The 14,007-nt window shown below is 52.4% G+C and overlaps 3 protein-coding genes across 3 annotated transcripts; 1 reads left to right on the top strand and 2 right to left on the bottom strand.

The window, feature by feature from the left end:
• Window positions 1–321: 321 nt before the first annotated feature.
• Window positions 322–2,367, bottom strand: PC9H_007325 (uncharacterized protein; the record flags this gene model as incomplete). Its single annotated transcript, XM_036776858.1, has 2 exons — window positions 322–2,113; window positions 2,174–2,367. The coding sequence occupies 2 exons, from the start codon at window positions 2,365–2,367 to the stop codon at window positions 322–324; spliced, it is 1,986 nt and encodes a 661-aa protein (XP_036630478.1).
• Window positions 2,368–3,420: 1,053 nt separating this feature from the next.
• Window positions 3,421–9,023, bottom strand: PC9H_007326 (uncharacterized protein; the record flags this gene model as incomplete). The annotated part of the gene is made up of 12 exons (XM_036776859.1): window positions 3,421–4,256; window positions 4,315–5,144; window positions 5,193–5,598; window positions 6,448–6,802; window positions 6,863–7,487; window positions 7,551–7,906; window positions 7,965–7,995; window positions 8,047–8,127; window positions 8,311–8,438; window positions 8,528–8,589; window positions 8,657–8,747; window positions 8,808–9,023. The coding sequence occupies 12 exons, from the start codon at window positions 9,021–9,023 to the stop codon at window positions 3,421–3,423; spliced, it is 4,017 nt and encodes a 1,338-aa protein (XP_036630479.1).
• Window positions 9,024–11,742: 2,719 nt separating this feature from the next.
• On the top strand, window positions 11,743–13,868 carry PC9H_007327 (uncharacterized protein; the record flags this gene model as incomplete). The annotated part of the gene is made up of 7 exons (XM_036776860.1): window positions 11,743–11,908; window positions 11,968–12,166; window positions 12,231–12,350; window positions 12,412–12,579; window positions 12,622–13,159; window positions 13,214–13,268; window positions 13,342–13,868. The coding sequence occupies 7 exons, from the start codon at window positions 11,743–11,745 to the stop codon at window positions 13,866–13,868; spliced, it is 1,773 nt and encodes a 590-aa protein (XP_036630480.1).
• Window positions 13,869–14,007: the final 139 nt, after the last annotated feature.

The raw sequence follows: 14,007 nt of genomic DNA on the forward strand, positions 1-14,007 counted from the left end.
GTAGATGTCCATCAACTTGCACGCCACGAGTCACCGCTGGTGAGTTGTGGGCAAGGATATAGCCATTGCAGTTTCCATGAAGTCCTACTTCTGCCTTGTAGAGCTGGTGGTCGTGAGGAAGTCGTGAGTCGTGTTCAAGTTGTTTGGCCAAGCTGAAGTTTGAAGAGTAATTCATCTTGGGAAGTTTAAGTTAGCCGGGGCCAGCGCCTGTCGGAGAACTTGCCCCAGCACTCATGAGTCATTCTCGTATTTCTAATGTACAAAGTGTAGTTTCAATCGTGATTCCGACATGGTAGTACAGGATGAGGCAGTAAATATCTCTCAAATTACAATTGCCTTTGCAAGTTGTTCGGGTGCAAGGACGTCGTATGGTGTGTTCTGGTCATCCAACTGAGAGCTATTTGCCAAAAATACCGCGGCGAGTTTCTTCAAATCGGCAGCCAGCTGCCTACCAGCGCTCGCGATGATAGGATCCTTATCCGTTGATGCGTTAGCGGCATAAGTCACAATGTTTTCGTCCTCCTGGACTTGCATGGAAAGCAGATATGGGATCTGCGCCATGAGTAGCCATTGACGTTTGGCATTGAGAGGGAGAGCTGCCATCAAGTCGCTTTCCGTGTACTTCTGAAGTTGGGCAATCGACTTCGGGAGTGGCGAGAATAGTGCTGATGGCTTGTTGGGTACGAAGGTCTGATAGTATTGTTGAAGGTAGTTGACGGCGGTGTGCTGAGGCGCCGCGATGTGGATGCACATTGTGACCATGTCGACTAGGTCGTCCACCGTCGTGATTGATTCGGGGAAATTTGTCATCCCGGCACCCATCCCAGACCGCATCTCATCACACCAGGCCTGAATTTGGGTATCCGCAGCCACCGAGGCATCGTCCGGGTAATACTGCGCGTCCTGCAAAACGGACGACACAAACTTCTTCAGCGTCGTCCACATGTCGTTGATGTCCCTAGCATAGGCATAATTGTGGAACTTCGGGCTGTTAAGTTGGTCTATTGGGAAACCGCGGGATTCTAGGTCCGCCGGGACATAGAGGCTCTTCCAGTCAAAGTTGGTAAATGACCCACGGATGAATTGGAAAATGTGAGGTGCGCTGAAGCCAGCTATGGGGACGATGACCTCGGGAATGAGGACGCTGCGCGCAAGTGCATTGAGGGATAGCGTAACAACCCAGTGTGGTTCTAAGAGCCTGAAGACGATGTGTGAAGGGGAAAGTTTGCGCTGTGCCGCCACGATGACCGCTTCTTCTACAAGATGCGTATTGTTAAGATGGATAATCATCTCGTGGAGGGCCCAATCCGAAGAAAGGACGCATGTCTTGGCATAGCGCCATGGCCAATCGTTAGCCTGATTCACAGTCATGTCCAACGGATCAGTGCGTTTGTTGAAAATGGTGACTGAGGCGGCCATGCTGCCTTTGTAGTCGGGGATGATGGCCAAAGGGTGGAGCTTCCCCGCCGATGTAAGGTAGAACAACGCGACCGCTGCGCAACCATATCGCATAGCACCATCTGAGTCGTTGAACAACTCCTCATCAGGCTTCGCTCCCATACGCGCTCGGAAGTCGCTGAAGTCCTGGACGTAGAATGAGTTTGGAGGAGCTGATCCGAACAGAGCAAGCATCTTGGCGTTGTTCTGAGCTTTTGCCTCGTCGGTAAATGCCGACACCCACGTATCGTTCGCGAGAGTGATGGTCGTTGGATTCGGGCCAGTAAAGAATTGCTGGGCAAAAACCTCGTCGGTAAACCAATCATTCCTCAACCCAATGTTCGGTGCGTTGAACATGTCCTTGACGATCCAACCCTGGTCTCTATGCCTCTCTTGATTCCACTCAGTTAACTTCTGCATCGTGTTTTGCTCGGGGCCTGGGGCAAGCTCGGTGTGGTCATCGTACCAAAGGCTGCTCATAATCAACAGCGTTTGTGCCAGGCGCACCGGGCTGAAGATTGAGGGGGCAGATACAGCTTGGTCAGAGGGAACGATGGCGAGATGGGGAGGGAATTCGTCGGAGAGTTCCCAAGTGTATTTGTCGGTCTTTTGTTGGAGGCTGAAGGTTTGGGGAACAGATGACTCATAGTCTGCAATGTCATAGAGCCATGCAACCCTAAGCAAGCAACGCGATACTCAGTTAAAGTATTCGGACGGGCAAGTCTATGCAACGTACATTCGTCTCGCCTTGTCGTAGCCTTCAGCAGCATTCTTGAGGGCAACGTTGTAGCCAGTCGGCTTTGGTCGTTGGACCATGTACGGCAGGTGTACATTGTGCAAAGCCTTGCGTGACGATAAAGATACGTTGTGGACCATTGTGCTTGTGCTGACGATGTCAAGATGCGGTGGGGAGTTTCTTGTCGTGTTCATTGCTGTAGGGAGTCAATTTATAGGACGCCACGGTGAACCCCTACGGACGACTGCGAGAGTTCCTGAGACATCCCTGCAGCAGTATGGAGTTTGCACCCCAGAAGAGCAAGCGGCCGGTGTGCACCACCGACCGTCACCAATCCAATGTTGCTATCTAGCGTAATCATCCTGTCTTCCATTCACCAATGTGTCGTTGGTTCCTTGGAATTCGATACCGGTGCCCATTAAACACGCCAAGGCAGTGCACAGATGACCTTGATACAGCAATGACTATACATTTTGAGCGGACGTAGTGTGCTCGATCTCGATCGCAAAAGGAATCGACGATATACTGATCGACGGTATGATCAATCGTTCGTGTATGATTCGTCGGCGAAGAAATCGATAAAGGGGCCCTATTGTGGTGGAGTAAGGACGCTGCAATGCCTGCTAGTGTCAGGACGTTATCTGCGGATTGCCGAATGTCAAGGGGGAGTTAGTTTGCCGATGAAGCGTGGAACCGAACGCAGGTAGGTGGTAGAATGCTCCAGTCGAACAGTGATGACACCAAAACAGGATCTCGACTATGCAGGTATGAGTTCGAGTGGAGAAGTAACGTATGAGCGGTAGGGAACCGAACAATCGCAAAGCGAAATCAACGGGCGGCTGCATGGTCTGGAAAGAACCAGCGGTGATGATAAACATCGTTTCGAGACTGTCTTCGGTGGAGACTCTTACCGACAGGAGATGAAGTAATGCTGTGCTGCTGTAAATCGATGACTTCACTAGAAATAGAAACTCTTCTCGAGGAAAATAGGGTATTTGCTCAATGTCTGGGCTACGGCGGACGTAAATTCTTTCTGTCTCCTCGTCCGATCAGCATGGACCTATTCATTTACTGAATGTTAGCATATGCCATCTCTAAGACGGAGCAACTATTGAATGCTCTTTTGATGAGGACCACTCTTGGACCGAAGCTGCGAACCAACATTGAACTAGCTAGGTATACAATATGACAAATGAGTAGAGATTAATGTAGGGACAAACCACCCCACCTGGGACGACGGTTGCCATTCAGTTCAAAGCTTTCACTCTCTGCCTGACATCCTTGGCCTTTGAGCTACCGCGGCCTTTCATCTTCCCGAAGATAACGACCTTCCCTCGCTCGCCTGCTCGGCCTGAGCGTCCAGCCCTGTGCAAGAAGTCTACCATGTTCCTCGGTTCATCAACAATGAAGATATGTCGTATATCGGGAGAGAAATCGAGGCCCCGCGATAGAAGAGAGGTCGTAATCATGACATGTGGTATTTGAGCTGGATCCGAAGAGACAAGGGCAGTATCTTTAGAAGAGTCCTGGCGTTCCTTGCTTGCGGGGACCCTGAGGAAGCCATCGAGATGATGATTAGAGCCCTTCTTCCTCTCTGAGCCTTGGCTTGTAAGCGCGACAGTCTTGATGCCTTTGGACAAAAGATATTCGCTTAGGGCATCTACTTTCGTATTTTGGTTACAGAAGACCAGGATCTTGGACAATGTTCGACCGTGTTCGCCTAATGGGTTTGAACGCTTGCCACCGATGCCTCCAGTTGTAGCATCTTCAGCCCAGACGCGGCGTATACGATGCTCGATATCGGCATACTTATTTCCGCCTGTCCAGGCGCTGAACTCGGTTTGAAGCGTCTTGGGAAGATGGTGAACACCAGGGGAAACCAACCGCACGAGCTTGGGGAGGTGTGTGTCGAGATATGTGGCAAGGGCAGAGGGGATGGTTGCACTGGTCAGCACGAGGTTGAAAGGATACTCAACAGCGGGGACTGATCCATTGGAGTCTTCGTCTGCAGGGGTGATAGGACGTCCACGGGCAGCGGAAATATCTGACAGAATCTTCAGAGTCGTTTCTTGGAAATCAGGATCTAGATACGTATATAAATTAGTCAAGGGAGAGTGACAGCTATACGCAGAGGAACTCACCCATGAGAACATCCGCTTCGTCAATAACGACCCATTCAACGTTGGCCAGTCCCATCTCCGGTGCACCTCGACCATATCTCTCTACGCCTCTGGGCAAAGGCTTCTCATGCTCACTCTCCCATAGTTCACTCTCCTCTTCTTCCTCCTCGGCCTGCTCCTCCCGATCCCATCCCCTACCTCTCACCATGTCCAAGATTTTGTTGGGCGTCCCCACAACCATATCCACTGGCCAACTCTTCTTCGGTTCTTGCACTTGGACTTCAGAAGATGGTGTATCCGATGCTTCAACGGCCCCCTCGCGCTTGGCCGTCATCTTGCTGGCCGTGGTGCTGGTGGGTCGACCGTTTTTGGTATTAGCACGACTAGCACATAGGATACGCAATTTGACATCATGTATCAGAGCCTTTGCGAACGTAGATAACTGCCGCGAGAGTTCATGGGTTGGGGCCAGGACCAGAGCTCGGGGATTTAATGGTAATTCCTCCTCACCAGATTGAACGGAACGCGATTGCGCCTCGGACATCTTTAGTGCTTGAAGCACCGGAAGGAGGTAGGCGATGGATTTGCCGGAACCAGTTTCGGATGCCAGGAGGAATTGCTTATAGCTGGAGGTAGTAGTGGGAGACGATGTCTGCTGTGCTGAATCCTCAAGTAACCACTTCAAGCTCAGAGACTGGATGGGAGTAGGTCGCGCATTGGCCCCGATCGCGCCCTCCAAGCAGGAGAGAATTCCAGGCATCAGTGGGGGCGATGTAAATTCTGTTGGCAAATCCTTCTGCAGTGGATCAGCCTTCACCCTTTGCGACGAGGCTTCTTCCTTGTGATCAGTCCTAGGAACCGTTCAGACAGCACGACGGAGTAATCAGCTAAAAACGCACCTTGTCCTCCGTTGTTCTAAGTCAACATCCCAATTAAACCCATATTTATCTCGCGGCTTCGGGATGGGTTCTCTCGTACGCGGACGCGACTGACGATTCGTATCCCTCTCCCCCTCCTTCGGTATCACGCGCCCTACATGAGGTAGCGAGTCGCGTTCGAATCGACGTGGGCCCGGTGCTTCCGGTTTGGCCTGGTGCCGTTCTTGGTATCGGTCTTTTGCTGCTTGTTGTGTGGGTTCACGCGAATCAGGTCGGTAGTCCTTCGTAAGCCGCGGTCGCGACGGACGGGATGCCTCAGACTTGTATGGTGGTCGGCCTTGGTCTCGGTCTCGGTCCCTCGCAACTTGGTAAACACCAGCTTTCGAATTCGGTCGCAGGTCCTTCGTAAGACGCGTTCTCGATGACCCTATGCAAACTCAGGCATCAGCATTCGCCATGCACAAGTCCCCAGTAGCAGGTATATACATAATCATACAACACAAGGAAACGGAATGAAAAATAAGATAAATGACTCACCCCGAGAGGATCCTCCAGAAGGTCTCTGGACGGATCGTTGCGCTCCTGCACACGCAGCGGAATGGAAGGAGGATAGCAGGAGATTCCGACAACGGGGTGGAGAAACGAGCGAAAGCGTAGCCATCAATTCCAACGCACAGAAAGAGGTCGGAGGACAGTGACGGAGTCGGACTTGTCACTTGTCGCGTCGGTCGCGAGCAAGAAGTTTTGGCGTCTTTAGCGCCCACACTTTTTGAGAGTTGCGGTTACACTCAGGTGAATGCAGACAGATATGTGGAAGTTGGATGAGCATCGACTTCCGAATTCCGTCTTTGCTGTAAACTACTAACTACTGATACCAAAGGAGTGTATGTACACGCATACTGTTACAAGGTATACTAGCAAAAGTCCAAAGCCAGGTCTGTAGTCCTAGGTCCACCGAAACAACAAACATTAAGCACATATATACATATGTAGTAAAGGTAAGGGGGTATCATAAGATGTGCGGCGTGGTACACACAAAGTTCGAACGAATAGTAAGAGTAAGTAGTCCGTAGAAGCAGACGTAGAAAGAATAACGCGTAAATGTAGGCGGGAATAAGGGTCGGACGTGAGGGCATGAGTTGAGGCAAAGTCTGTAGAAGAATGCACGAGGGCGGATGACAGCGAAGCAGGTCCCGGGGTCATAACGAGAAACACGCAAAAATGCAATGTCACGGTGATCCATCCAAGAGAGCGAAGAGCGAGTCCTACCACGAACCCGACAGAGAAACAGCACCCAACAATGCCACCCACACCCACCCCTTCCAATCCCACCCTCTCCCCACCGCCCCATTCCCATTATGGCTCTCCGAGGCCCCCTCGTCACCCTCCGCCAAAATCGCGGACTCGGGCAGATCCCCGATCGCCCTGGTCTCCTGCTCCCCAAGCTGCCCATTGCCTAGCATGACCATGAGTCCGACGGACGGCACGCCCTTGACGACGACGTGCAGCATCGCGGGGCCAGGAGCGAAGATGGCTGGATTAGGTGGGAGTTGGCTGACGTGCAGAACCGCAGACCCGTTGGGATATCCGGTATACGTCGACTCAAGCTGTAGATAGCGTTGACCCATGTTCTACCAATTGAGAAAGCGTCAGCCATTCATTCCCCTCTCCGTATATATACTGATACTCACCATCGCATGTGTAGAGAACCCAGTCCGGACCAAAGCGACAGTTGCGTTCTTCACGTTTCCGACGTCCCCAAACAAATCATCCGCGGAAAGGTGCACATTGAACGACTCGCCCCCGTATCCAATCTGCTTGAGCAGCCCGACCGGCTGAGGGCGGCGCTCGTTGTAATACAGCGGGTAGAACCTCTCCGTGCGGTATTCTGTCGGGTACTTGATTCCCTTGCCTACGTTGACGTCGCTGTTGGGGTTCGAACCAGACACAAAGACGGAACCATCGGGGAGAAGAACAGCAGAAGAGTGGTACAACCTCGGAACATTACTCGAACCAAGCCCGTCCCTGTTCCACCGTTGTCCCGCAGGGGCATTAGGATCGTAGATCGTCGGCGTAAACACCGGGTTGTCGGCATAAGATTGCCCTATAGCGAATGACTGATTACCATAGCCCGCCGTTCCGGTCCTTGCGCCGTTAATGCATAGCACTTGTCCGGTGGGAAGGAAGATCAGGTTCGCCATTGAACGGCCTTCCGGTAGGGGATCATCCTTGATGTACCGCTTCGATACGTCGGGTGAGATGGAGACACACGACGTCGAGGCTTTGAACTCAGGAATATTCCAATTCGCGACCCATCTACGAGTCGAAAAAAAAGCGTCAGCACACACTCCCATCAAGAACGGTTGAAAAAAGACTTACTGCTCAGGCTGCAGATTACTCCCTCCACAAAACAGAATCGTCGCCGTCCAATTATTCGCTGGCGTGAGTGGCAGCATAATCGTCCCAGCGCTTGCAGGGTATGTGCGGACGGCATCAGGGATATCCGGCAGCGCATACTCACGATTTTTCTTGTAATCCAGCAGCACGGTGGCCCAATTCGACTGGATGAGCAGGCGGCCGGAGGGGAGGAGCCATGTCAGTGGGTAGAGGTTCGCGGGGAGGGTGTTGACGAGGATGGGCGAGGTGATGGGTCTTCCTCGCGAAGGGAAGAACTCGTAGGTGGGATTTGTTTGACGCGCGTCATTCACGTATCCACCATCGTTGCAGCCGCCCAGCTGAGTGAAAAGACAAAGTCGGTACTGTGAACAACGGCGACTAAAAAGAGAAACTCACGATGATTATGTGGCCATCTTCAAGAGTTTCGCTGCATATACGGTCGGTATAATAGATTAGCCGGAGAAGATAGTGTACTTACACCGTAGGATACCACCGATTAGTCGTCAAATCTCGTGCCAGAGTCCAATCACAATTTCCGTCATCGCAGGGTGTTAAGAGGCTGCAAGAGTACGCATCCGCGAAAGTCAAACAGACTGATCACGTCAAGGCAGATTAAAATACATACCGGATTCTATACGTAACAGACACGGTGGCGATGAAATCACGGAATCGAAGGGAATCAACCAGTACGTTAGGACTGACGGAGAGAAGAGGAGGTAAGGGGAGGTAAGGGGGGACTTACGATCGTCTGCCATCGGGATCATCGTAGGCACCCCCGCCGTGCTGGCTTTCGGCAGGCTCTCCGCCATACGTGACTGCTTGGTTGCCGCCAATGTTCAGCCATGTGCCATTGCCGAGCACGTTCCCGCCCTACAAACCAAAACAATAGCACAGCACGGCACAAACCCCGCACGTAAGTCAAGCGGTGCCGATGGAGATGGAGATGAACGCATACATACCGCACAAAACGCGTTGGTCAAGCCGTCCATGGGCCGCTGGGTGTTCGGACCGGTCGCCCATTCTAAGTTGCATTGTAGCATACATGTTGGTTATTTGGCACCATTGTCAGAGGGCGGGAGTTGACTGACCAGATGCCCACGCGGGATGGCCATTGATCTGAGCGGGGTTGTTCTCGACTTTATCTACGAAGAAGACCTTATCCTCTGTCCCAAGGAATATCTGAACATCACAAACATACTTTGAGTGTCACACTGGCTCAGAACTCGAGGATCTACACACCTGTTGCGCGCTCACGAGACTGCTCCCAATCAGCTCAAACTGCCCCGGTGTGCCCGATTTCGCCGGTTGGCCTGGTGGCGGGAACGTTTCGGTCGATTGTCCAAACGCGCACGCCAAGAGTGCGAATGTAAAGATTAGAGTGCACCATATTCTTCTTGGTGCCAGGGTATTTGCATTAGAGTAGGAGGTAGAAGGAGGAGAAAAAGATCGCGTCATGGGCGGGGTCCTCGCTGGGCACAAGCTTGCGTGTATTTGTGCGAAAAGGCCAGGCGACGAGCAGCAGGCGTGCTCTTACGGCAATCGACAACGATCCGGAGTCAAAAGAATGGATAGCGCGTGTATGTAAACGCTCTGTTGGAGTTAGAGTAAAAGACGAAAGGAAAGAAAGAGTCAGAGTAGCACACCGCCAGCCTAATATAGAACTCACCAAAGAAAAGACAGAAACACACTGCGGGGAATACCTGCCGTGAGTCTGGTCTCTAAGGCCCCTCCGCTAGCGATTGCTGGGGTAATTTTTATCAGCTACGTCAATATCAATTTGTTGTAGAACGCCACTAACAAATTGGAGGGCCGCGAGCGTCGAAATTCGATGAATTGGCTGTGCCCTGAGCTGTTGTGATGTAAAGAGGAATGTTGGGCAAGCCGCGAGACATACAGCTACTTGTACAGCAGCAGAAGCGATTGAAACGATGAAAGATCCCGGAAATGATGGCTGTATTCTCCCCATGGGGTCTGGGGAGCTAGTCCGGACTCAACAGAATATAACCAGTAATCGTTGTGCACGAAGCAAGCACGATGCACGGGATCCGAGAACTTGTTGCCGTCTTCGGCGATGGCAGCTTCGAGAATCGAGATGTCTGGCGGTGAGGGAGATCATTGGTTCAGCTGTGGCAGTGGCATGAGGCACAGAACGCCCATCAGCCAATCGCAGCGGGGCGCTCACCCGAAGTAAACGGACGTCGGGCGGCTATCTCGCCCCCGGCGCCGGTGTTCCGTCAATTTGCCGCAAAATCCTGATGCCTTCCTGACGTTCCGACGGTTCGTTGTCAACGTCGTCGCGTCGCCGTGAAACTCACAAGACGGCCTGAGAAGACTTCATTCACCGGAAAATCGGCAGGCATACTTGACTGCTAAAACTCTTTGAAGCTCAACTGCGGGTTTTCTTCGTATCTGGAGAGTTCCCATGCTCCGCCACATCTCAGCATATTCGACATACAACACTGGATCATCGCTAGAATCGTGTTTGGCAGAACTCTCAAACCGAGATTGGGTACATTCTACGCGTTTTGGACTTTGACACTCTCTGCTTGTCCCTAATTGACATTTGCATCGTCGGTTCTCAGTAACTTGCCGTCTCGCATGCGCCGTCCATCGTCTTCTCGGCAGGCGGATCACAGTGTCTCTGCGTTCGTTCAAGGGAGTCTTACGCTACCAACGGCTACTCGGCTACAATGCACATATGGGACATCCCAAAACTTTGGTCCTATATTAGACGACAAAGCTATTCCGCCCAAGGGGAAGAGGGTGTAACTCACCGGGGACATGGCCCCGCCTATCCAAAACATCACGCGTTGGCCGGCGACGCTGATATCAGCCCGGCCAGGAGAGCTTGACGGTCGGGTTGCATCACGCACAGACGCTTGCATCCGACTCCAACGAATCCTACTGGACCAGGCGCTTTACGTCAAGGCAATGTCAACGGCTACTCTATACCCGGGTACCACAGGCCACTGGCGAGCGCTGGGTAGAATCAAACAACGACGGGAACCATTCTGGCAACAACCCCGTCGACTGGCATTGCCCTCCCGAACCTTGCCGCCTGGATCTATACCACCAACGTGCCGCGCCGCAATTGCCGGTTACACTCGATAACAGGTCTGTGACAACACCGCGCTCGTAGGTCCCTAGAATCTGGCTCTCAACCACGCCGGGGGTCTCTGGCCATGCCGATGCGATGAACAACAGGCTGTCTAAGGGCGACTGGGGCCGGCTGCTAGATAGTCTTCGGCATCATAGCTCCGACCTAGCGATGAGGCGATGAACTGAGGACGAGAAGAAAGAAGTTGTATCGTGATGGCAAAGCACGGCGGGTTTATATATTGGGATTCTCCAATCCACTCAGAAATCCAGCACAGCCACCATTGTCAGTCACGTGGGCGCGTCTCATTACGGTCGCGACGCGACGCGTTCTTCCGCCGTGGTAGTGGGGCGTCGCAACCCTCGCAACCTTGGAAGTCGACTGATTTTCTTCCAACTTCCACACGACCTTGATTTTTAGGGTGATAAACAAGGGTACTCTTCGCATCGTAGTGAGACTAAACCCTGTACCACCTCTCGATACCACAAGCTCAAGTCTCGACCCTAGTCACCGGAACAAACGATCCTCGCCTGCCCGCCTACACGACCCCTCGACTCCCCTGCTATTACAACCGTCCCCTGTTTTAGGCCGCATTTCTGTCATCGTAACTTCGTCTACTCGGTATTTTGCGAAACATGCCTAGCCTAGGAGCGCATGATAATCTGACAATCAAGGAAGCGAACTGAAGCCAGTACTTTCTGAGGAGAGATCTGACAGCGAGCCGACCAGTGAATATTAATGACCAACGGGACCGAAACGCGACCGAAGTCGAGGAGATTAGCAGGCTCGATCAAAGCTCGATACGAGATATCAACCGACACGGGGTTCAAGCGGCGCTACGTAGCCAAAGGTGACCAATGACGAAGCGGCGGTCTGGCAAAAACGCAAATCTCCAGGGTTGGATCATGATTGCATGTTACAAGATGTTACACTGTTTCGGTGTTGAAAATTTTCAGAGGGACAGTCGAGATTTGGTCGAGGGTGCAGGACGGGTGTAGGACGGCTTACACGTAATCATCATATTTATAGGCACTCATACGAAGAGCTCATGAAGCCACGAACTCCCACACCTTCACGATGTCTACTCATACGCAAGGCAGTGCTAAACACGATGATCGCGACGTTGACTGCATTCGGAAACTACCTGCGCTGCCAGTCTTCAGATCATCGACGCAGCACCTTCCTCCGGGGGAGCAAGCAGCCGTATCTATGTTGCGAGCGAAGTACATAACGCACGCGTATGGTACGCCGTTCTCCACTGGTTTCTCAGTTACATCTTAATGACATCGGATGTCTGATTAGGTCTGGCGGAAGACGACATCAAGCTTTGCACGCCCAAGTTTTGGAGCGTCCACGTCGACCCCATCACCTGTCTTGACGGCGCCGCAACCACTCTGATGACCATTCAACTCAATCTCGCCGCTGGGACCATAGCGCGGTACGTCGACGAGCAACCCCACCATCGCCATCTGCTTCAAAGCATGCTTCGGTTCGACGTTTCGTGAGTTCCGCATATACTGTAATGCGCAATGACCATAACGTTTGAATGTTGACCGGGTGTGTAGCGGTCAATTCTGTTTGACAGAGCTCGACCACGGCCTCGACGCCCTGAATATCGAAACTACGGCTACCATGCTTCCCGAAGGAGGCTTCGAGTTATGCACACCCCATCCTGGTGCAGCTAAGTGAGTGTCCGTGTACACGCTTCCATTGATCATCTAATTTGTATCATCTGTTGTGTTCAAGATTCATGCCGCCTACGTACCCTTGCGGAATACCTTGCTTTGCTGTCGTATTCGCGCGGTTGATGTCTCTCGAGGGAGAGTTTTGCGGCATCAAGCCGTTTGTCGTCCAGCTCTCCGACGGGACGTCTATGATGCCTGGCATAACATGTAGGCAAGTCACTATGCCTTCGTCGTCGTCCCACTCGTAGTTCTCACTTCATGATGGTGGCAGGTTATTGCCCCCACGGCGAAGCGCCTCCCATATCCGGCATTCCTTGACCTATTTCGACGGTATGCATTTACCCGACAACGCCATTCTTGGAAGTACCGACCCGTCATATAACCATCGCCTCGAATTCCTCCAATCGATCTGGAGAGTCGCCGCAGGATCACTCGGACTCGGCTCCATCGCCATCCCTGCCTTGCAGATTGCCGCCTTCATCGCAGGTCGATACAGCCAACGTCGCACCGTCCACAGCACCACCCATCGTAGCTTCGATGGCCTCACCACGCGCGTGCCGATAATCTCTTTCAAAACGCAGCAAGCGCCGATACTCATCGCGTTATGTCAGTCGTTCGTGTTGAAGGAGTTTTGGAACGTCGCCACGGCGCTGTTTAGCGATGAGAGTGAGGACCCGAGGGTGCGCCATGGAGTGGCGGCGGCGTTCAAGGCGATTGCCGTCCAGCATTCGCAAGCGGCGCACCTAGCGCTGTCAGAGCGATGTGGTGCTCAAGGGTTGTTTGACTACAACCAGATATGTACGCAACATGTACGGTTGTTCCCCTTTCCGTCCTGTGACCATTCTAAAATAAGTTTGCATTAGGCGGAGATGAGGGGTATTGCTATAGCTGAGGGTGACATATTGGGACTGTCTATCCGTGAGTGCTGCGGCCCTTGTCATATACCGTTCAGTCAGGATGAAAATACCTCTGGTGCATTGTTTCTTTTTAGGTCTTGCCTCAGAATTGGTGCTTGAGAGATATGAATTACCACCCCCAGTCCAACCAGACAGTCTTCTCGCCTCGCACGAACTGGGGCTCCTCTCTCACTGTCAAAAAATTCTCGCCCGTGCTGGCGACCACCGCAGTGAAGAATATTCCCGCCACCTCCTCCCTCGCGCCGAGAAGATCGTGCAAAGCATCGGCCACAGAATGGCTTACGACGCTGCCATCAGTGCCGCAATACCGCTGGATAAACGCATCACCGATCTATACCTTTGGTCTACAGTGAGACTCGACGAGGCGTGGTATAGCGAGAATATGGGAATTTCATCCGAGCTGCAGTTTACGAAGGAGGATGAGGCGTTACGGGAGGCGCTACCGATCCTGGATAGGTGGCTTGATGATACTGGTGTAGAGCCGTATGTCTCTGCTCCTATAGTATCTCAAGACCGATGGGAAGGCTTTGTTTCCGGGTTGGAATGTGTTCGTGGACCGCGGAGTTCTTTACCAGGAGACAGAATATCGGCGCGACTATAGTCTACTAATATACAATTCATGTACAATATATATCATTTCCCCTAGCCTGGAAGTACGCCTAAGCGCCGTTCCCAAGAATAGAATGCCAAGCGAATCGTTGTCTGAGATCGCGTCCACAGCGTTGCTTCTTCGCGATGCT

Source organism: Pleurotus ostreatus (assembly GCF_014466165.1).
Source record: "Pleurotus ostreatus strain PC9 chromosome Unknown scaffold_5, whole genome shotgun sequence".
NCBI lineage: Eukaryota > Fungi > Basidiomycota > Agaricomycetes > Agaricales > Pleurotaceae > Pleurotus > Pleurotus ostreatus.